Source organism: Scatophagus argus, chromosome 19, assembly GCF_020382885.2.
Source record: "Scatophagus argus isolate fScaArg1 chromosome 19, fScaArg1.pri, whole genome shotgun sequence".
In the NCBI taxonomy this organism is placed as follows: domain Eukaryota; kingdom Metazoa; phylum Chordata; class Actinopteri; family Scatophagidae; genus Scatophagus; species Scatophagus argus.
Window position 1 is genome coordinate 18080671 of NC_058511.1, and position 23942 is coordinate 18104612.

Here is a 23942-nt window from a genome sequence, read left to right on the forward strand (position 1 = left end):
TATTCTGGCACCGTCTATATATGGACAATAATAAAAATGTCATTCGTTTATTCATCCAGTGAAGTTCAGATACATGTCAGCGTTTCAAAGCCTGTAGTTATTTTAGCCTGTGGCTCCCCTAGTGGGCAATCTTGCTTGGTTAGACACTAGCTGCTGTTAAGTTACTTGAAACAGGATATCAACCTCTATACCACCAAAGAAGAAGAAAAAGACTGCTGTTGTCTTCCGGCGCTTGAATTCACGTGGAAGAGCGACAACGTGAGCGCTGCTGTTGCTGGCAGGAATACGAAGGAAGGAACAAAAATGACGCAGCTAGATGGTGTAGTGTAAGTTTGATAATCCAACATAACTTTGTTTAAGTGTCCATATATATTTTCAACTGAATTATCTTGTTCACCGCTCGTGAAACTAACCTTGTAAGGACTTCTAACGTTAGCCTCGCACAACGTTTGTCAGCTAACATTAGCTTAATGTATAGACAGAAATTTATTATCTTTAGTGTAAAATTACAAGAATATTTGTAACTCAAGTCGCTCGTTAACTATATTTGGTGCAGATTACATAATGCCAAGCTAGTTTTGGTTTGTCATGTTTGTGACTTTATAGGTAACCTGTGATTGTCATTGACGAATCAGTGAAAGAGAAAACTTACTTATTCAGAGGTTGGTGGTCCTGGACAGATCAGAATCAGAATCAGAATCAGAATCAGCTTTATTTGCCAAGTATGTGTGACCATACAAGGAATTTGACTCCGGATTTTTCTCTGTCCTGTGCACCATACAAAATACAAAAAAGCAATAATAATAATAAAAAGAAGAATAAAATATTTACAAGAAAAAAAAAATATATATATATATATATATATATACATGTAGTGCAAACAGTGGAATGAGGTAGTGCAAACAGTGTGATGGTTCACACAATGGCAGGTGGTTTATGGGGAGATCAGGGAGACAGCCTGGGGGAAGAAACTGTTTTTGTGTCTGGTGGTCTTGGCATACAGAGCTCTGTAACGCCTACCAGAGGGAAGCAGATCAAACAGTTTGTGTGCAGGGTGTGAGGGGTCTGCAGTGATGCTTCCTGCCCGTTTTTTGACCCTGGACTGGTATAAGTCCTGGATGGAGGGCAGGTCGGCCCCGATGATTTTTTCTGCAGACCTGATTGTCCGTTGCAGTCTGTTTCTGTCCTGTTTGGTGGCCGATCCAAACCAGACAGTGATGGAAGTGCAGAGAACAGACTGGACGATGGAGGTGTAGAAGATGGTCAGCAGCTCCTGAGGCAGGTTGAACTTTTTCAGCTGTCGCAGAAAATACAACCTCTGCTGGGCCTTTTTTCTGATTAGGTCTACGTGGGACTTCCACTTGAGATCCCGGGCGATTGTAGTTCCCAAGAACTTAAAGGAGTCCACAGTAGACACTGTGTTGTTGAGAATGGTAAGAGGAGGTACGGTGGGTGGGTTCTTCCTAAAGTCCACTGTCATCTCCACAGTCTTGAGCGGGTTAAGCTCCAGGTTGTTCTGACCACACCAGAGGACCAGCTGGTCTACTTCACGTCTGTAGGCAGCCTCATCACCATCCTTGATGAGGCCAACTACAGTTGTGTCGTCCGCAAACTTAAGTAGTTTTACGGACGGGTCCCCTGAGGAGCAGTCGTTAGTGTATAGGGAGAAGAGCAGCGGGGAAAGAACACACCCCTGGGGGGCGCCAGTACTGATGGTTCTGGTGCTGGAGGTGATGCTCCCCAGCCTCACCTGCTGCCTCCTGTCAGTGAGGAAGTTGTAGATCCACTGAGAGGTGGAGGTCGGCACTGTGAGCTGTGAGAGCTTCTGGCGGAGGATTTCTGGGATGATGGTGTTGAATGCAGAGCTGCAGATGGAGGTTCTTGTCGCTTGCTTTAGAATGATTCCCCTTCAGTATTCCTCTTGCATTAAAGCTATGTTTTCAGCAATTACTACTACACTACTGCTGCATCAGTATGGAAGGAACTGTAATTTAAGTCATACTGAGTTTTTCTGTACAGTTGGCAGCAATGCTTGTGTAATCTGACAACAGTCGTGTACTTTATGGCCATTTAATTTAATTTGAGGAAGCTGCAGTGTTTCTTATAATTACTTTATAAAAGACAACTAATGGCCAAAATTAGGATACCTTTTCTGCAAAGTAGTTATTTAATATAGGAGGATAAGGAGGCAAAAATGGGGGGGGTATCACTCAACTTGAAACAGGATGCCAAATTGGTGAGCTTGTCAATTTTGTATTATACAATGATGACAACAAAAAGTGATGTTGAAGAATGAATTCATAGAAAGCTCCTGACAATCAGTACCATGTTTAACAGTCATTTCTTTTTTCATGATTATTGTTTTGGATATTTTTTGACAAGTGACTAAGTAATCAAACCAGCCACACTGAAGAGACCATGCACCCTGACAGCTCCCTGTTAGGCTGGGTTTTTTTGTTGTTATTTTCTGTAGCAATGAGCTCCGCTGGCAGTTTGTCATCTCCTCCTGTGCTTGTGTGTCCTCAGTAAACCCAAGACAAAGCGCTCCAAGCGCTTCTTGGAGAGCAGAGCACCCAAGCTGATTGAGGATGTGAAGACCGCCATGATTATGAAAGGAGGGAACACCAGTCAAACCATCACCCAGACCCTCAAAGACATAGTGAGTAACCTCCAAACTACGGTACTATGAAAGGTTAATAATCCTCTGTCAGTATCCACTTGCTAAGATAATAGACAGCAGTCTAAATCCCTCTGTCAGAAGCTCTGCTCAAAAGCAAAGATAACATAAAAGTTTATCATCCCAGTTGTTCATTGCCACTTTGTTTTGCACTGCTGGTTTGTACTTGAATCTACAGGTGCATCCAAATATGATATACAACCTGGTTAGGAAACCTGAAAGGTCAAACGTCCTAAAGTCATGCAGACCGTGTAAATGAACCAAATGTTTTTTGTTGTTGAAAGATCTGCTTTAAAATTTGTGTTTCCGTTTTTAAACCATTAAACGATTTCCAGCAATGACACCTGTTAACATTCTACAATGAAAGTGATGAATATAATTGAAACTTATTGTTATATCAGTAAAATTTATATTAATGAAGCCAAGCTTTTAAAGTGATGGAATGTGACTGATCTGGCTCTGTATGCAGGCAGGGCTTAAGAGCATTAGACAGGACAGTATATATTTTTTTTTTATGGGAGAGCAGATTGAAGCTCCCTTTTCTCAACACATTATCAGTGATGCATAGATTTCAACCACATTAGCGATTTAGTTTAAAGGGACAATTCACCACAAAATCAAGATGAGATAGTTTTCCTTTTACCTGTAGTGCTGTTTATCGATCTAGACCTCTTTGATGTTAGTTGCAGAGTTAGTCTAGATAATCCACAGACCTTGTTGTGAGCAGTTTCATGCACAGGTGTAGTTTTGATTTAGGGGTGAACCGTCCCTTTAAATGAAAACTGCGGACTGACTTGCAGAATTGTTAATTCATTCTTTTTTGCTGCAGTATGCCCTGAAGAAGCCCAATGCTGTGCTTTACAAGAAGTAAGTGGCTTTTATCTCAGAAATGTACTAATAGGATTTGTGTGACTTTGTTTTGTTTTCCCTGGTAAACAATTTAAGATAAGATAAGATAATCCTTTATTAAACCCATAACTGGGAAATTACAATGTTACAGCAGCAAACAGGATATGGAAAGACATAACTAATTGCTAATTTGAAATAAATTAAAGCTTTTTACATTGTTTTTCAGTACTTTATTTTATTTTCATTTGTAATCACATCTCACTGGCTTCAGGGATAAACCCTAACTTTAAGTTATATTGTACTTTTCTACTGAAAACAATTTCATTTTGTTTTTACATTCATTTGAGCAAAAATGTCAGTTTCCTTTACTTCCCTTTCTTGCTGAACTCGGCAGGTTTTCTAGTGTTTTCTTGGGTCAAATTTAAGATGTAGGAATATGAACAGTGTCTTATGAAAAAGAATTTAGATTTGTTGTTGCTCAGCATGGGACACCAGTAGGCGTGACAGAATCCTATAGAATCATTATTGAATTTAACTCAGAAAACTGGATGTCGATTGTCAAAGTCAACATGGACACATCTGTTTGTTTTTTAGGAAGAACATCACACGACCATTTGAGGACTCAACATCACTTGTAAGTGTGCTCCCCAAAGGCTTTATTACAATCCAGCATCTTCATATGTTTTCCAGTTTGATAGCTAATCATTTCAGTTTTTTCTCAGGAATTTTTCTCCAAGAAGACCGACTGCTCGCTGTTTCTGTTTGGCTCCCACAACAAGAAACGGCCAAACAATCTCATATTTGGTAAATTTTCTTCTTGTCTCTTCATGTCACTCAACAACATACAGTGAGATGCCAGTATGATTTTCAGTAAAGCAAACTTGTCTTTAACTTGCGTTTGCATGTTCTCTAACTGTAGCAAGGATGTTTCTTTTATCCAACATTTCTACATCCGTGTTGCGTCTTATTACGCACCTGTTACAATCTGTTGGCAGCCATAGAAAATATTGCTGTCTGTGAGGAATGATATAACTCATCATGCTGTCTTTCCACGTGCTCAAAGGTCATGTCAGTTTTGAGAAACTGCACGCTAAACGATGTGTTTTTGCTTTGGTTTGTTTGCAGGTCGTCTGTTTGACTTTCACGTGCTCGATATGATTGAACTTGGAATTGAGAAGTACGTCTCTCTGAGTGACATTAAGGTAAGGGTGGCTGTTGTTCAGCTAACGTCGGTGTAGTCAGCTGAGGACGGTTTCTGCACACCTTTAACTGTTATGCTGATCTAATATGTGCGAGTTGTATTGGATTTGGCTCAAGTGCGTTTAGTGCTTGCACTTTTTGCCTTTATTATTTATGTATTTAGCCTTGGTAGACTTGTTTAGATGTGATGTTACAGTAGTGGTCGCCCTCTTACTGCCGGCTCAGTGTGGGAGAGCAGGTGGACCTTTTCTGTTCAAGCAGAAAAAGCTTTTCTTTTTTTCTTTCTTAAATGAAGATCATCATGATCTCATTCACTTGACTGGCACAGATCACGCAAACACACTTAATGTGACCATACATTTATAATACAACATCGGATAGCAAAAGTTCAGATACATTTAATTGTCAGAACAGACTGATTTGTAGTATTACCAAGACCGCCAAACCAGCTTAACCAGGTAAGACGACACTGATATTTTGTCTCACTTTGTTGATAGTAGTTTTCCACTTTGTGTGTGGGGTGTGGACTAACCATTGCAGCCAGACAAAGTGACTGAGGGGATACTGGTAATAGTCCACCATCTTTAAACATCAAGTTTTTGTGTTTGTCCATCGCAGGCCAGCAAATGTCCAGAGGGGACCAAACCAATGCTTGTGTTCGCAGGCGAAGCTTTTGATAGCGACAATGAACACAAACGTCTTAAGAGTCTGCTGATAGGTATGAACTAATAATATTCAGTGAATGTGTTTCTAGATTTTGTTTAGGTGGAAACTGTAATTTTGTTCTTCTGCTAATATTTCTTTCCTTCTCTTTCAGACTTTTTCAGAGGTCCCACTGTGTCTGCGGTGCGTCTGGCAGGTTTAGAACACGTTCTGCACTTCACTGCCCTGGATGGGAAAATCTACATGCGTAGCTACAGGTATAGAAATTAAATGGTTGAAAAAACTTTGTGGCTCTTTTTTGTTTTTGTTTTTTTTACCCACTGTCACCTTCATCAACTCTTCACGCCAACATTTTTAGATCCTTTGAAAAGAATTTTAAGTCGGTGTGTGCACGACAGTCAGCCCTATGTTGTTTCTGCTAACGTCCTCCACAACTCTGATACTGATGTCATGTGTCACTGTAGGTGTCTGCTCAAGAAGTCTGGGTGCCGGACACCCCGGATAGAGCTGGAGGAGATCGGGCCATCGTTGGACTTCACCATAAGAAGAACACATTTGGCCTCAGATGATTTATATAAGTTAGCTCACAGACAGCCAAAGGCTCTAAAGGTAAAAATCACCTGGACAGAATTCTCCAGACTCACTCTCAGCTTTCCTTTAATGCAAAATGTAAATAAATAAAAATCAGAGGCGTTCAAACTGTGAAAATGTTGGATATGTTAACATAAGAGTCGCTTGGGCAAGATTGTCTTGGAATGCTTGCAAACTTATGTTTTTAATGACAAAGGTTTTATGGGTGATACAAGTTAAAGCAGCTGAACTGTTATTAGATCTTGACCAACAGTTGATTGCGAAATGTATGGCTTGTCCTGAAGGTGGCGCCAGAGGACAAACCATATTGGTTCTTAACTTAAACTTACTTACTCCTTATAAGGCTGCTGTTCAGGGGTTGGGCTTGGCCTCTTACTTCCTGTTAAGGGAAATCTTAATGCTTCAGCATACCAAGACATTTTGGACAATGCTATGCCTACAACTTTGTGGCAACAGTTTGGGGAAGGCCCTTTTCTATTCCAGCATGACTGTGCCACAGTGCACAAAGCATAAAGACATGGCTGGATGAGTTTGGTGTGGAAGAACTTGACTGGTCCACACAGAACCCTGACCTCAACCCCATCCAACACGTTTGGGATGAACTGGAGTGGAACTTTGCAGGCCTTTTGGATCAACATCAGTATCTGACCTCAGAAATGCTCTACTGAATGAATGGGCAAAAAATCCTAGAGAAACACTTCAAAATCTTATGGAAAGAGTGTGATGTCTTTAAAGTCATTGTAGGTGTAATGATCAGTTGTCCCTATACTTTAGTTAATAGGACTTTCAGCGTCCCTTAATTCACATTTGATATCTACCCAGTGCTTTTGTTTTAATCATTTTGCTGACATTATCCAGTTAATATTAATTGTTTATGTGCTTTAGCCTACTTACAGGTGAGTGAGTTAACCTGGATATGAAGTGCTGTTGTGCAAAATAATACAAAAATAGTTCCTAAAGAGATGAAATGGATCCTCCTTCATTTAAAACAAAATAAATAGAAAATCAGCAGCAGCAGTCATATTTCATATTTCAATGTGCCTATAGGGGAAACACTGAGGTGTCATTAGTGGAAAAGTGGGGCCTGTGGTACAAATTGACTGTGTCTTTGTCAATATTTAATGTAGGTTTTTGTTCACTAAATCAGTAAAATGTTCCAAGAAATAGCTGCAGAAAATAAGTTGCCTAAATAAGAGATAATTTCACAAACTGGTGTCATTAATGTGTCTCTTCTTCACTGTTACAGCCAAAGAAGAAGAAGAACATTTCCCATGATGTCTTTGGCACCAAGTTAGGTCGCGTGCACATGCAGAAGCAGGATCTGTCCAAGCTGCGCACGCGTAAGATGAAGGGTCTGAGGAAGAGGAAGGGAGAGGTGGTGGCTGGAGACCAGGATGGACAGGCACCCAAAGTGGCCAAAGTAGAGAGCTGATGTGGCTTTTATCATCTACGCATAAGGATTAATGTCCAGCACACACCAGTGTGGGTCACATTGGTACTGTACAGTCACCTTGTCCATAAGACTGACCATGTGTTGATCATCATGCCAACTTTTACTGCCATGGATGGGCATGTGAGCAGTCACCAGGCAACAAGGATGTATTGCTGCTGCCCCCCATTGTGTTTTCATCCCTCTTTTCCATGTGACTTTCTGATGTTTCATTGTCTCAGTTCTCTGATAAAACCACATGAGCATCAGAAAAAGTGCAACAAATCTAAATGTATCACCTACAGTTGTAGAATTTGCAGCAGAATCAATTACATATATTTCCTGTTAAACCAGTCCTTCCCTCTTGATAACCTTTAATAAATAATAATTGAAGAAACACAAAGGTTTTCTTTTAGCATATACCAAGTGCCATGTATCTAGGATTAAAGATGGTGACTAATGGTTCCTTTGACTGACAAGTGCTACTTCTATAATTGTTTTTAAATGTATTTATGTTAGACTAGATTTAGTTATTTGGGTTTAGTAGAATAAGGGCCATGTTCTGACTGAGTGGTTTGATAAACTTCATATTCAGGTGATATTAATTGAAATCCATCTTTGTTTTGTTCAAAAAAAGAAAGCCGTTCTGCTATCTGCAATCCAAGCTACTTGCATTAAACCTTGAAAAAGAAATAGTTTAAAATGCTGGGCGATGAATCGGTGTTTACAAAAGCGCTTAAATGCTTTGCTGTTTGACAAAACACAAATTATCCGTTTAGTTTATTTACCATCAGAACATTGCAGCAACATGATTATACAACAACGATTTAGTATTTTTGACTTACGTATGAAGTCTAATTGACAGGCTAATCTGTCAGTGCAGCCAGGTGTTTTTCATTCACAACAGCAAGCTCTTAAACTCCTCATTTGTTCTGTTTACTGATTTACCAAACTATTCAAAGGGCATAATTTAACATTTCTCCTCTAAAAATGGCTTGTCATTGTACTAAGAGTGGGTCATTTATTTGCTCCCTTAAAATTTCTGCTGACTGCACATGTGCTTCTGTCTGTCTTTCCATCTGCTTGCCTGGCAGTTTGTCTATTTTTAGCAGCTGGAAAGGGAAGTGAAACCTTTCATAGCAGCAGTGAGGGTGCTGCAGGAGGGAAGTATTAGACTGTGCACACAAAGTATGTTTTTTTAAAAAAAACTAGTCGTGAAAGACGCATTTACTAAAGCAATATTTTGTATGTATTCAGTACTTGGGGGTCAGGATGAATGACAGTGTCCAATCAGCTGCAGGATTCCCCGGAGCCCCGCCCCATCCGCCTTGTGCATTTATAATGCAACTGCATCGAATTGACAGTTACTGTAGGTACAGATGTTGCGTCGACCACCGTAACTACAGCTTCACCTGAATGGATGCATCTTTATCCTGACCAGAAAGCCGTGATTTCTCAGACATAACCTGTATTTGACTTTTCATTTTTCTTACCCCTGTCATTGGCTGCATACCTGCAGATTTTAAAAAAACGGCGCTTAACTCTTGACGCTTCTTGCTTTTTAATTTAAAAAAAAACCCTGACAGAAAAACAATGACAGAAGGGAACAGTATCTCAGAAGTTGATCCAGCGGGTAAGGAGGAAGCCGCCGGCGAGCCCTCAGAAGAGAAGCGGCTGGAGGAGGAAAAGAAGGAGAACGGGGAGAGCAGTGTGACCGTCCCGTTGGAAGCCGCAGCTACAGGAGAGGAGGAGGAGGACGAGTTTGTGCATCCCGAGGGCGGCTGGGGATGGCTGGTCATGCTGGCTGCAATGTGGTGCAACGGCTCGGTGTTTGGGATCCAGAACGCCTTCGGTATACTCTTCCTCTCCCTCCTCCGAGAGTTTGGCTCCGAGCACGATGACGACCTCCGCTTCAGGACAGGTGAGTGAGGTTATTAGGGGTTACGCATGGCAAGAGGTGTCACATTTGAATTTACCGCAATTAGCTTTACGATTTAGATCATCATTATTATTTTGTTGTGTGACACACAAAAATAGTTTGCAAAGGAAGGTCATTTAACGTGTCCGGAAGAAGCCTTAATTACTAAAACTCTCAGCCAGTTCATCTGAGGTTCTCCATGTGGTGCCACTCGGTGAATTGACAGTTTGCCTGCCACTAAAGTTAACGTGAACGGTGTTGTTCACGGACCCATGGCGTGAAAAGGTTTGTGGCGGGGAATTGAACCAGTGGCCTTGGCACGAGCTGACTTATCCACACTCACATGCTATCCAGACCCGTGGAAAATTAATGCCGTTTACTTGTTTTATAGGTTTTTTTCCTTTACTACAACAGAATGGGTAAAATGCGTTTGCCGTTTAGCCAACTGTACGTTACATGCTGTCAAGTTAGCTAACGTCAGCTAGCAGCTGGTAATATGATATGTCGTTTCCTGCACGACAGAAATGGAACTGAACAAAAGAATGTGAGGTTAAATGGCACGGCTCCGGTGATATAAGGTGCTTTATGCTTCTTGGCGGCCAGGTGATGCCGTGGTTGTAAATGAGATGGCTGTAGTTGGTTTCAGTCAGAAACCGAGTGGTGTTGTGTGAAAGTTGACAGTTTACAGTTTGAAGCACGCTTTCAGTGACGGCAAAGACGGGGAGAAGCACGAGAGAGAGATTCGGTGTGGCGCTTAAGTTATGAATGAACAGATGCTGCATTTAAAAGAAAACAAACCAACTATCCTTCACATTGAGCAAATGATTTAACAGGCTTTACGCTGTGCCTCCTATGGCGCAATCCTGTAACTTCATGGGTGAAGGCACATTTGTTGACCACACATGATCAATTACAAGAGCAGAACAGGGGGGTAGAGTTTAAGTAAAGGTCATCACTGTCTCTTTGTGTGTGTGTGTGCGTGTCAGAAAGAGAGAGGTGGCCTTAAAAATAACGAACATATGGTATGTTGTGCGTAGATTATCACTACCTGTTGTTGGTTGCCGTTTGGCAAATGAGTGTCACCACTGTTTGGTGTGTCTGCATTGTAACCTAAAAGTCAGAGGATACACTGTGTGTAGACTAACAAGCCGTTTCAACACGATGAGAGGTCTCACTCTGGGGGAGTTGAGAGAACAGATTCTACTTTTTGTGATCATATGAACATCTGTGTTTTGTTCATCTTCTTCTACAGTCTTTTTGCTTTTAAAGGCAAAATCACTGACAGTAATCAGATCTCTCCACTAGAGCAGTCACCAGTAATTGCAGAAACTGTAGCATCACTGACAGAAGCTCCCCATTCATCCCTTTGAGCTACGGTGGCTTGTAAATGACCCTAGTAATGAAGACGTAATATTTAAGAACACAAATAACTACAGTGATATTACCGTTGTGTCATTTCCCTTACTTGACTTAAGAGTGAAACTTTTGTGATTTGAAGGGACTTGATGTTCCTGTAGGTTGTATTTCATATTTGCACTGTCTCTTATGTTAAATGGGTGTATTTTTTGCTTTTTCATTTCAATGAACTTTGTTTCATTTCTCTGTGCACTACACATACGTGGTTGTAATGACCATAAAAACTCCTTCGGTCTCCAGACAGACACATATCATTTGATCATAACCATAACCTGAATGTGACACTGGTGATACACAGGTATGGTGGAGTAAAAAGATTTTCCTTCAAAATGTGAAAGTAGCAAAAAAAGGAAATACTCAAGTATTGTACAAGTACCTCAACATTGTACTTAAAAATATGTTTTTATTATTACTATTGCCATAGCTCTGGCTGACATGCATATACTCTGTGCAACTCAAGCCAAAGATATATGCAGCGCCCTCCCCCCGTTCTTGGGCTCTCATGTCTTGATGAGTGATGTCTTCCCCATGTGAGGCAGAGACAACTGGACTGTGGGAATGTGGAGAGCAGTGGACAACAGTTGGAAGGGTTTTTTTCTTCTGTTTCCACATGTGATATAAAGGCACTGGATACACCTTTGCATGCTGAAGATAACTACAGTCTAATAACAGAACTCTGGAACAAGATGTGATTTCAAACTGGGGACATTTATTTGACTGTTTTGTATGTCTGTTGTCCCTTAACAGGACTGTTCTTAATCCTGTGAAGCTAAAATGATAATAGTGATCAAAAATAAAAGGAATGAGAAACCCACATTCCACTATTTTCAATAATATGCTACTTATACTACTCAGCAGGATGGTTCTCCCTTGTGAGCCGGGTCCTGCTCAAGGTTTCTTCCTGTTAAAAGGTTTTTCCTTGCCACTGTCTGCTTACTCGGGGGTTCAGGTTCTGGGTTTCTGTAAAGCATCTAGAGACAATTTTGATTGTATAAGGTGCTATATAAATAAATTGAACTGAATTATAATAATAGGTGAGGTGAGTTATGTAGTAATGTAGAATGGTTGGTTTGCCATGAAAAAGAACACATTGTGCCTTTTGGAGCGAGTTCAAATGTGATGTAATCACTTGGGTCTCTCCAAACCTTTGAACCTGGCTCCTTCTGGAATTGATTTGATCTCGACACAGAGTTTTTTTAGGTTGGGGGTATTCAACTAAACTTGTTAAGAAGTCACTCTTATAAATTACTGATGTGCTCCAACATCTGGCCAAGTCAGGCTTGTTCATGTTTATTTCTGCATGGATCGACCATCTTGCTGTTCACACAGCTGTCTCATCTTGGTTTGTTCCTTCTGGTTCTGACGCTCGTCAGTTTGAAGGAGCTTAGATATCACACATATTGAACCAAGGCATTTGAGTTTGTGTTGCTTAATTCTATCAAAAGTTGTCGTTAATGTAGCAGCTAGCTGTATTTACATGGGAGGATTCTGTGTCATGATTTACAGGATATGTAGCAGATGGAGGGTTCTCTGTTGAGCTTTGGACCTCCAGTCACACCATGGAGCTGTTCTTCTATGAGAAGGTCCCTGTTTTGTTTGTGAGGGTGCACACATGCTTGCACTTGGGTGACGTGTTACATTCCTTCAGATGGTTTCACACTTTTCCCCTGATCTACCGGTGGTGGTAACACACCAAGATCTCATGCAATGTGCCAGCTAAGGCAGAGAAGAAGAAAGTAAACAGTGCTGATTAAAATGGATTGCAAATGTTTTATTAGGATGTAAATGTATTCAGCATATTTGTTAGACCTTAACGATTATGTGTTGATTATGTGATTATGTGACTATGTGTTTAGTTTGTCACCTCCTGTCCTGTCACTGTGTGGGAATGTGGTTTATCGTTCCCCACAGACGCTGTTTGAAACTACATGTTAGTTTTGTGCAGACGAGCCTGCTGCGTGAACACCATACTCAGTACGTTTTCCCCTTCTTTGGGCTCTTATTATGTAACCCACTGTGAAAGGTGCCAGCTGTCATCCAGCTGTCATCCTGCATCCAAACCTCTTGCAGCCCTTCTGTCAGCGCTTCATTTAGTCAGACGTGGTAGTCACCATTGTTGTAGTTCTGCTGTTTCTCTGATCGTTCTAGTTGATGTGTCACAAGATATGTTTCACTTATTGCATACCTTTTAGAAAGGTCAGTCAGGCTTTGTTTTCGTGGCCTAAGACAAGAAGAATTGTGTGTGACATCAGCAGTCTGGTAGGAACCTCTTCAAGTTGGGACACCAGGGTTTTCTCACTTCTCTGTGTGTGTTGAGTCTTGATCAGTGATGGTTACATAATCTCCACAATACCCAATAATGTACACAAATATATCAACATCCCTGTTTTAGATTTTAAAAGACCTGCAGCTTCAGTGGAGACGCCTGTCATTGAAGATTTCAAGTTTAGATTTAAAGGTTCAGGTTTAAATTTATCTGGTGTCTTACTGTCTTGTTTTTCTGATGACAATAACAGTACGTTTCCTACCATGCCCTGTTTTCCTGCACTTTCCTGCATCTCCTGACGTGAGTGCACATTCATTTGCGTGTTTTTCCTGAACGTGTTTGCCTGTTCCCAGAGACAAAGAGAGAGTAAAGTGCTGCTTCAACAAAGAAGACTGTGCTGAACAACTTGTCTTCCTGTCACGAGATCTATCTTGGCTGCTATCTTGAGTGGTTTTGAAGCTGGACACCGGTGTAGAGGAAGTGCCAAGGATGGCAAGAGGGTGGAGGGAGGGGTCAGGTGCCTTAACAGGCAGGATAAGAGGCCAGTCAGACTTGATAAACATCATGGATCATTCTAATAGGATTCCTTTCCTTCCACCGGTGGTATTTTTGTCTCAGTGAGAGGAGACTCAGGAGAAAAACATAAGTTTAATTGACAGAACTGAATGAGACCGTGATGAACTCCACTGGATATTTGCTGTAATCAGTACAGTAAAGACTACAGAGTAATTAGATTACCTTTGTGAGCTCTCTCATGACTTATAGCTGGGCAATAATTTGATCTCAGTGTTTTTCAGCTCTCTCTTAATCATATTAACGTTGTTGAGATTGATTTATACAATATATCACGATCATACAAATTTCAGTTCTCTAAATATGTATTTTCTTATCAAAATAATGTCAAATAAAGGTTTTGGCCTTGATCCTTGACATCTTAAAATTGGTATTTTGCAGGTCCTCTGCATGTTTTGAAATGGGACCCACCCACCTTATCCAGGCTGAGGACATGACCTCACCTATCAGACTAAGTTTATCATAAGGCAGCAGTCCCCCACCCAAGTTAATGCTGCAGCCCTTGCCCCATCTCTTGCCCCCATATACCAGGGACCTCTGAGTTTTAAATGTTACCAATAATCAACCGAAGATCACTAACTTCTACTCTAGCCGGACATTCTGCATGGCTCTCATTACGCAGTACATGCTTGAGGCATAACTTTAACATAAGGGGGTTGTCTTTGCCGCAGGTGGGACTTTACCTCAAACGTGTTTGGGACTTGCCCTTACTTGCTTCAAATACAGCGAGTATGGAGTTTTCCCGCTGGTAGTAGAGCAGTATATTAAGAGTTGTTAGCCAGTGTTATTGCAGTGAAGTGTGGTTTCAGTGAGGTGTAATATTCCAGTATATAATGATACCTCATGTTCTGAAGAGTCATTTAGTGTTTGGGACATTTTCATCTGGTTTGATTCGATTTGATTTATCTCACATGGGTGAGATAAATGAGTGCACTTTGAATAGATGCAATTAAAAGTTACAGTCATGAAGATGGAACGTACCATGTCACGTGTTGGAATGACCAGTCACTTGTTTGTTAACTCTTTATTGTTTGCTCATGGAAATGAATGTTTTATGCATTTATTCTTCGTTGATGCTTGAATTCTCACTGTAGAAACCAACTCAAGCAGTGCAGCATATCCCTCAGACTGACACTTAAATACAGGCCCTTGCACACTGAAAACCTATCTGAGCTCTCTGTGTGGTAAGACCCAGCAGAGGACATACCAACGCACGTGTTGCAACATGCTGCTTCTTCTCATATTCAAACTCACATGCTGTAGAAGTGGTGAACCTTCACACTGAAAACACTTTTTTTTCCTGTTATAAATTGGTATTTTGCACATGTGAATGATTTTATCTAAATTTCCAGAATCAGACATGCTTATATATACCCCACTCTATATTTTTTGAACAGTTATTGTAGTTGACTTGCAAGACATCATTTAACAGTTCCTCAAAATAAAGTATATTATGTAACATGAAACTTAAACTTATGGACTTATGGATTCAAACAAAATTTTAATTTCCTGGTAATCTGCATGTGTTAAGGACAAGAATCCATGTCAAAAAAAGCTCCCTTGAGTCTTATGTGAGTTTTAATGAAATTAGCACAGCTCATGTGTGTCCTTTCACTTTGGGGACCATGACTTGGCTGTTGTTAAAGGACTCCCGCTGAAAACACAATAAAAAAAACCCACTGATGCTCGTTCAGCTTGCCTGTCAGGGAGAATGAATATGAACACTGGTTTACTGACCTAATGTCAGTCTGGCTGTGACATTTCATCAAGCCTCTGAATCTCAGGCAGAAGCGCTGTTTGTAACAGCAGTTTGATGCTCTTTAATTGACCTGTTGCACAACATGGCCCCAATGATAAGGTAGGTTGTGTGATAGATTTCACATAGACTGTAACATTAGATGGATTTACTTAGTTACTGCCTGTAGTTTGTGTGATTTAATCTGTCTCTGATGAGGCAATAAATTGTTTCTTTGAAGCCCCACTGAGCTCTCATTTCATTAACCAATACTAAGATGATTAAGGTTGTAGATAGATTCTTTATGATTACACATAAGGAGATTTAAGCATAAAAAGTTTTTTTGCTGTAAGGCACATTTTTGTCCCAGCAGGCTCTGTACAGTGTTAGCTGGTCAGGCCCCCTTTATATGTGGTCACATCTAGGCCTGTCCTGCCCTATCATACTAAAATATCAGTTCTGTGGGCTTGTGGCATGAAGACATTTGATAGGGCCAAGTCAGACATTATTGAATGTCTCAAATGGGACATAATCTGTATTAGACAAGTTTATCATGACATGCTGATAGACGTCATCAGCTCTCACATGGCTGCTGTTGTTTTCTCTCGTGAAAAAGATAATGACAATCGTAAACAGCCAATCATAATGCGTGGTGCTGGGGTGGGGAGGTCCAGCCCATAGACTGGCCTGAGCAGCCAGGACTGTGGCCTTCACATCTGCGTTGCAGACTCTGGTTCCCTCCTTGTGGGAATGCCAGATGGGGTTAGACCTGGGCCTGGTGCCATAAAAACCATTTGCCTGTCTTCTGATATTAGGGCAGCCAGAGACCTCTTGACCAGGCAGAGACTTGAGAGTCCTTGGTGGTGCTGAACTAACCTGAACCCACGACGTTAATGTCAACAACAGGAAGTCACCTGACCGTATTCCTGCTCGATAATATTTTCTCATTCAGTGCGAAAGAAAAACATGGAGGGGAGAATGACAGATGAGAGTGATGTTTTGTCTCTGCACGTGAAGCTGACACACTGACTGTAAGGTTAAGTTAAAAATATTGTTGTAGTATCACTGTCTGTGAGGGCCTGTCATGCAGAGTTTAAGGTAGCCAGGATACATATCTCAACTACACACCCAGCAACTGACCTCACTGCAGCTGGGTCACTGATGTGCTGAGTATCGATTGGAGTTTGACCTGCCACTGCCAGGGTTAAATGAACTATAGTTTTGTAGTGTAGTGTGGTAGCTATAAAGTAAGTTCAAGTGCGGTATATCCACGAACAATAAATATTAACCCTGACTCAGGTGTGTTTGTGCAGACTGGATGTTAACCCTTCTGCATATAGGCAAGAGGGAATATGTTTGTCTCCCTGTGGTGCTGCTGGAACACTTGTCAGCATTTTTTTCATAATAAAACAATTCCCTTACATGTCTTTGTCCACAGTCCATCATCTCATACAAAACCACTGAAACTTGATCAGAGCAGAGGTTTTCACATTTTGGATTTCTTCTGTCATATTCCAATTATTTTCAGCTTAAGTGGAAAGTGCTATTGTTAATTTAGCTAATCTAAAAAACCTGTTTATGTGGAGTACATTAGTAATGAGATTTCTTTCTCAGCCCCCACTATAATGCTATGTCACGCAGCAGCACAAAATAAATGTTTTACATTCCCCAAGCAAATAATCAGGTTTCTCCCACATGTCATCACCAGTGTTTGGCAGCAATAAGTTACATGTAAGTAGTAACTTGTAATTAGATTACAAAATAAACTGTTATCATATGTTGTCAATCAATATATTAAATCAATAAGTCACTGTTACTTTTCAGAGTTGCTGAGAAAAAGTATGTAATTAAATTACCAGTTATTTATCAAGATCTCAATTGGTTTTGTTGGAAATGTTGTTGATTACAAAAGGGCTGCATCTGAGTGTAATATTTTCCTTTAAGAGCTCATTTTTAACATGGTAACTAGTAATTTGCAATCTTCCCACTATAGATAATCAATGAACCTTAACAGAAAACACAGTTTAAGTGGTGTTTAAGAATTCATGTCACTGCCTAAAGCTATAAATAATCAGATTCTGAAAGAAATAGTTTGACATTCAAGTGGCAGCAGCTTAGCTTAGCACAAAGGCTGGAAATAGAACGAAGCAGCTGGCCTGGCTCTCTCTCAAGATAACAGATTCTGCTTAGTAGGAATTCTTAAGTTCACTAATTAACACATTGCATCTAATTTTTTTGTGCTATAGAAAAAAAAATCCCAAACATTAACATTTTTCCATGGGTTGTGTGCTGAACTATTTTTTGGACAGTAGCGCTAACTCCACTGATCTCCACTGGTTGCCTCATTATCGCTTGTAGTCACAAAATAGATCAGCGCATGTGAATGCAGTCCCATTTAAGATTTGTATCCACCAACAGATTTCATTTGAAAACATGAAGTTGAATTCTGCATCAAAGGAATCCTGTCTAACTTTTGCTGAACAGCAGCCACAGTGACAAAAGTGGAAAGTACAGAATAATGGTAAAATACTACCATATAGTGTGTATAGAGTGGGAGTCATAAAGTCAGTGAACTGACTCAGTAACAACAGTTACACAACTAAATCAATGATAAAGTTTGCTAACATCAGCTAACTTGAGCACCATAAGCAGCTGTTTGTACCAGATAAACAGACTGTAGCAGCATTGGACTGATAGTGTGTTTATTATCCATGAGTCCAGCTTTTCATTTGTAAAAGCCCTAAAAACCCAAAAACCCTACATTTTCACGGCTGAATGACACCTGTCCTACCCTGTTTTGAAAATAGATGTCTCCTATATGTGTTATATCCTACAGACTTAAAAAAAAAATAGTTGTCCTGTATGGATAATAAAAAAAAACTAACAAAAAAAAAAACACTAAATGGATCAAATCACTCCAAAAAACCTTGGCATATTTAAGCATATACAGGTTAATATTTGACAAGCTGTTTGATCTCAGGAGTGTGTAGCTGTGTTGAGCCCGAGTTTAGGTGAAGGTTGTCAAAAGATAAAACCTAGAGCAGATAAACATTTTGGAAGCAGAGCGGCACTTCAGTGGCAGGACGAGGACCAATTGTTTGGCCTCCTGCACATGACATACATCATCAGGCCACGTGGGCCTGTGGTCCGAGGGGGCTGGAGAACACCGGAGCAAATGGATGTGAACACTCAGCTACCCTGTGAGTCAGTGTGACAACTAGGCTGATTGACAAGGAGGAGGTGAAGGATTGTGTCTGCTGCTGATGCAGATTCAGTATTCAACTCACACAGAATCAATGCACCAAGATATTGGTAAGATATTATAAAGTCTGTGCAGTTAATAAGATTTAACTCAGCACTCTCTATAAGAAGACCAGTGAAGGTGGTACAATGCAGTGTGAAATATTTAATTATGCTTACATTTAAGAAGTAAGACGGTGTGAGAAAGAAAGGCAGATTGCACTAAGATTTTGTTCTAGCACTCCACAATTAAGGTCGAAACATCCAATTCAGTTTATTTATATAACGCCAATTCACAACAAAAGTTATCTCATGACACTTTCCAATTAGAGCAGGTCTAGACCAAACTCTTTAATTAAATTGTAATATAGAGAACCAAACATTCCCCCTTGAGGAATCACTTGGCGACAGTGGCGAGGAAAACCGCCTTTTAGAAGGCAGAAACCTCGGAGCAGAATCCGGCTCAAGGTGGGCAACCATCTGTATGCAATTTGCATTAATGGTACATAAATGTGTGCAGAAGGAGAGGGAGGGGAAGAAAGAGCAGTGCATCATGGGAGGACCCCCGGCAATCTAAGCCTATAGCAGCATAACTAGGGGCCAGGCTATGCCATCTCTAACTATAGGCTTTATCAAATAGGAAAGTTTTTAGTCTTAAATGCAGAGAGGGTGTCCGCCTGCTGGACCAAAACCGGAAGATGGTTCCATAGTAGAGGAGCTTGATAACTAAAGGCTCTGGTTCCCAATCTACTTTTGAGGACTCTAGGAACCACAAGTAGCCCTGCATTTTGGGATCATAAAGCTCTAGTGGGATAATAGTTTGATTTATTTGATTTAAGATATTCATCTCTGCAACTTCCCTCAAAAGCTCCAAGGGGGGGGGGCTCTGATGTGTTTACGCTCTTCTCCATCCCTGAATGCAGCACTTTACCAAACAATATGTCGTCCTGGAGACAATTAAGTTTGTAAAGAAGGTTTCAGCGCTCATCATGCACATCATACATCACATAGAGCGCCATATGAAACCACATTGACAAGATAACAAGATTGGCAAGATGGCGAAGGACATGTCTGGTCTTAAGAGCATGGAAAGGTCTCCCACAGAGGTACGATGAACACACACACACTGTATTTTCTTTTGTTTTTTTTGTTTTTTTTAAAAGTGTGCAAGATAATTTTACGCCTGTTTTAAAACACACACAGACAAGTCAATGTGAGCACCGACACCAGTGATAAATTATGTACATACATATTGTCTAATTGCTTGAACTATTTGTTAAACTGTGGACAGCACCGTGACGTGACCAGTTGGCTGTGGGCTGTTGTTTACGGATGTCACCATCTTTGTTTATTATAGTCATAAGTTATAATATTTGGATAAGAGTGTGGACCTGGGGAGCATATGCATTGCTAAACTTCTACCCTTTTGGATCTGACTGAAAACCTGAAAAGGCCCTGTGGTAGCAACTTGTCAATCTCATGGTAGCCACACACTGAGTCATAACCTGCTTTATTATGTATTTTGCTCTAAATGGGACCATAATTTACAAAATGAAAATCATGCAGTATTCATTAGGAAACTGTTTACTGAGGTAACAAATCAAGTTAGAAGTACGGTCGATACAATCAGAATTATTTTTGAAACTGGTGGGTTCGCCCCTTGCTGGCCATTTGAATGAATGCTGGTTACGTTAGCTTCACTTTTCAGATCCAGAAGCTTAAACTACTTATTACAGTCTATTTTTGATAGACAACAGGAATCCGATACATTAAAATGTTTAAAAATTAGATTCTTATTTTTATTTAATTTATCTACAGTCACCTTTTGTCTGCAGATCAGTACCCTGGATGAAGAATTTAGTATAAAGCTTTGATGCTGCTTTTTCAGCCACCAGTCAGGTAATTGTAGAAATCCTGAGTGAAGAATAAATGAAGCATATCCATACTGGAGCCCTCTCTGTACTGTGGACTTGAAAAAGGGGTGGACGGAAAAGCTCCCCCAATCACCAAGCAGCCCTGACACACCACCCCCTTCCTTTTCCTTTGACATGGAACAGAACACTCATTTAATATTTTTTCATATGGATGTCTTTGATCCACTCCAGAAAAAATGTCATTCCAAACATGCGTATGATGTGTTTTCTCTCTGCTTTATGCAGAGACATAAATCAATTTGTGGTTGCTTTCCAACTTTTTTTTGCTGTATTATCAGGCATAAAGTTTCACTCTCACCAATGTGAGGCCAAAAAACACACAAAGGACGAGGGTAGGAATTTGAGATGCTAGCGTACAAAAATTGACATTTCTCATTCTTCTTCTCCCCCTACCAGAACCTTCAATGGAGCAGCCCAGTATAAATGGCTTCCAGCTGCTTTAAGCAGGAAATGGAGTAATGGTTGTGATTCTATATAGTCCACTCAGGCCCAGATGTGTATCTGCAGCCCTGTGAGGCCCTGATTAGGGTTATGACTGGGATCTTTGTGACAGAATAGCAACAGCTGTAAAGTCACACTTTATCAGGATTGGTTGTTGTACGAAGAGACCATATTACATTTGTTAAGGGGCTGATGTTTGAGCTGAGAAAAGTAGGAAGTTATTGTCATCAGAGATGCCTAACCTCATCGGACCTGACAGACATAGATGCAACTGAAACTGTGGAACATGTGCTGATTATTGCATTTCAAATTTTTAAAAAAGAAGGAATACATCAATATGATATATGAGTAATAATATGTAGAAATAAACGTAAATATGTAGAAAAATCAGTCATTAGGATGTAACAGAGGTCAGATGTTAGGAAACAGGGCCCAGATTCACTCATTGTTTGTGGGATAGAACACAATATTTTTGCAGAAGTACTTTGAGTTTGTACTGTAAGTGTTTCTGTGTTGTAGAGTTTTTGAGTCTTATTGAGAGAATTGATATTACTCCATAGCCACATTTTAAAACCAAGTCAATCAATATTTCACAACATAACGTTATTTCAGACAAATTTCAAAATAAGTTTACTTACATTGGAAGCATGAGACAGTCATTTGTTTCCAAACTTTTTCATGTGAAATCTAGTGAAATTTAGGTCCAGGTGGATATTTTTTGCAGTGTACCCCCTCCTGTTGGCCTAATCCTGGGCTTAATTATGAATGGTAACAGGTCAGGATGTGGCGTAAACGAATGACCGGGGCTTTCCTAATTAAGGCTTGACTGGATCAGTGTAACACCAAGGTGCACAGACAGAGTTCTGTAACACATGGCTTTATTTAAAATAAGTAAATCCCGTGAGCTAAAAGCACGTTGTCTGCATTTTTTTGCACTTTAGTTTTGTAATAAGAGAGTTGTTACTCTGGCAACCCATTAAATGACTTGATAGAAAAGAAAAAAATGCCAGGTGGGGAAATGTTCCAGTACTTGAGGCTGTTGTGTTAGTGCAGCTCCCCTCAGGAGTAGTAATGAGTCTCAGCTATGTGCCAAACGTGTTCAGCATAACATAGACCACAGCTTGTAAACCCATTAACCCTGCTGGTTGCTCTGCTGCTTCTTCTTCTTCTTCTTTTTTTTTTTTTTTTACAACCCTGACTCCAAAAACTAAAACAGAACATGATCATTTGCTAATCCTATTTGATATGCAGTCAATTGTGCAAAGACAATATATGTAGTGGATTTTTCTTTTCTCTTTCTTTTCATCAACGCCATTGATTTTTGGAACTATATGCTTATTCTGAATTGTATACGTTTCCAACTATTTGGGACAGGAGCAACAAAAGACTGGGACAATCATGTACTGTACAAAAAACACCTGTTTGGAACACTCCACAGGTAACACAGGTCTGTGTTGGTAGTGTCAGGACTGGGTATGAAATGGGCATCCTCAGTAGACTCAGTCGTTCACAAGCAAACATGGAGTAAAAACCCTTGACTGTGTAAAGGATATTACTTTATAGGCTCAATAAACACAGGTAATTTATAAATGATTGAGTGAGCCTGAATCCTGTCCTCGTACGAATATGTTCCCGTCCAGCGTGGTGCTATCCAGAAGTCTGTGCTGATGTCACTGACAGCTGTCAGCTGCTCCGTCACACTACATCACCATACGTTTGCAGTTTGACAGAGGCATTTCCATTGCTGTTTGGAGAAACTCTCTTTCATGAGATTTATTAGATTGGACCATTTATTGTAGCTGAGGGTGCTTGAAAAGTCAAGCGCAAGAGATGTGTTGTACACATTTTCAGTAGCAACAGCAGTGATATGTTTGAGATACAGAGTAATTGAATGGTTAACATTTGCACTATTAGCCAAAATGTTTGAAAAGACAAAGACAAGAGCACCACCTATAGAATCTCATGTTTCAACAGAAAATCCAACACATTACACTACCAGTCTCTTCTGGTTATTCTACTGGCCACTAGAACGTTTTATCACATATGCTGACATTTACCCCCAATGCTCTTAGATTTGTAGTCACCTAGGTTTTTCAATGGATTTGTAATGAAGTCTGATGAAAATCCAAAACTTTTGGAATTAAATAACGACATTGTAAAGTAGTTTATTTGTCCAGAACAATACCTTTTTTGTTTGTTTTGTTTTTTTTTCCTGCTTTGCCTTTAAGTACACAGTCAGCTTCATTTGAGGAAAACAAAGTGTCAGTGGGTCAATGCAGAGAAGAAAGAAGAGAATATAGACACAGTATGCATCAACATGATTTCCAGCTCTGTCCTCTTGTTTGATAGTCTCTTGTTGAGTTAAGCATTGGTCTGTTATGTAACTGCAGTATAAATTAATGTCTGGCAAACGGTTCAGCATTTTACTACAGCTAAAACTAGACAGTTCTGATGCAGCTCTGATATGACTCTAGCCTATTAAAATATGACACTATAGTTACAATAAATATATCACATGAAAAGAATTGCTCCATTTTTGCCCAAGATGAAGCACATATTTAAACAACTGAAACAAAAGTGTCTGTGGCCAAACCTAGACATTTATTTTGCTCATGCAGTTTCCTGTGTGTGTCTAGGTAATGGTTAAGGAAAGATCACAGTCATGGTTTAACACTTAAGAAATTGTCAATAATTAGAGTGATTTCACACCCCATCCCCACACAAGCCTCTTGTCAGGCCAAAGGGTGTTTTTGAAATATGCCACACTGCGTGTTCCTGAGTTTCAACTCATGTCCTTAAATGAAATATGGAATATATTATTCACTGATTCTTTATCTGGTATAAAATCCACTCTTTAAAGAGTAAGCTGAGGCACGCTTGAATTTATAAAGTATCTATCTATCTATCTATATATCTATATATCTATATATCTATCTAGCTCTTCTGTGAGAGAAATCATAATAAGCCAAAGACATCTTTTACAAATATTTGCATACAAAAATATGTAAAG

General features: G+C 40.0%; 2 protein-coding genes across 2 annotated transcripts in view; both read left to right on the forward strand.

The window, feature by feature from the left end:
- The first annotated feature begins 168 nt into the window (after positions 1-168).
- On the forward strand, positions 169-8932 carry rpf2 (ribosome production factor 2 homolog). Its single transcript, XM_046372476.1, has 10 exons — positions 169-326; positions 2527-2659; positions 3507-3544; positions 4121-4160; positions 4249-4330; positions 4652-4728; positions 5345-5444; positions 5544-5646; positions 5854-5998; positions 7227-8932. The coding sequence occupies exons 1-10, from the start codon at positions 304-306 to the stop codon at positions 7410-7412; spliced, it is 927 nt and encodes a 308-aa protein (XP_046228432.1). The 5' UTR covers positions 169-303; the 3' UTR covers positions 7413-8932.
- Positions 8933-9002: 70 nt separating this feature from the next.
- slc16a10 (solute carrier family 16 member 10) overlaps positions 9003-23942 on the forward strand; it is a 30409-nt gene continuing 15469 nt past the window's right edge. The window contains exon 1 of the mRNA XM_046372475.1: positions 9003-9330. Within this exon, the coding sequence (XP_046228431.1) occupies positions 9003-9330 (328 nt within the window). The remainder of the gene's footprint in view (positions 9331-23942) is intronic.

What these genes read in the sequence shown, in the direction of transcription:
- rpf2 (XM_046372476.1), top strand. Translation starts at nt 304, where the DNA reads ATGACGCAGCTAGATGGTGTAGT. An exon ending in TCTTAAGAGTCTGCTGATAG is followed by an intron (nt 5,445 to 5,543) that starts GTATGAACTAAT and finishes CTTCTCTTTCAG; the next exon opens with ACTTTTTCAGAGGTCCCACT. An exon ending in ATCTACATGCGTAGCTACAG is followed by an intron (nt 5,647 to 5,853) that starts GTATAGAAATTA and finishes GTGTCACTGTAG; the next exon opens with GTGTCTGCTCAAGAAGTCTG.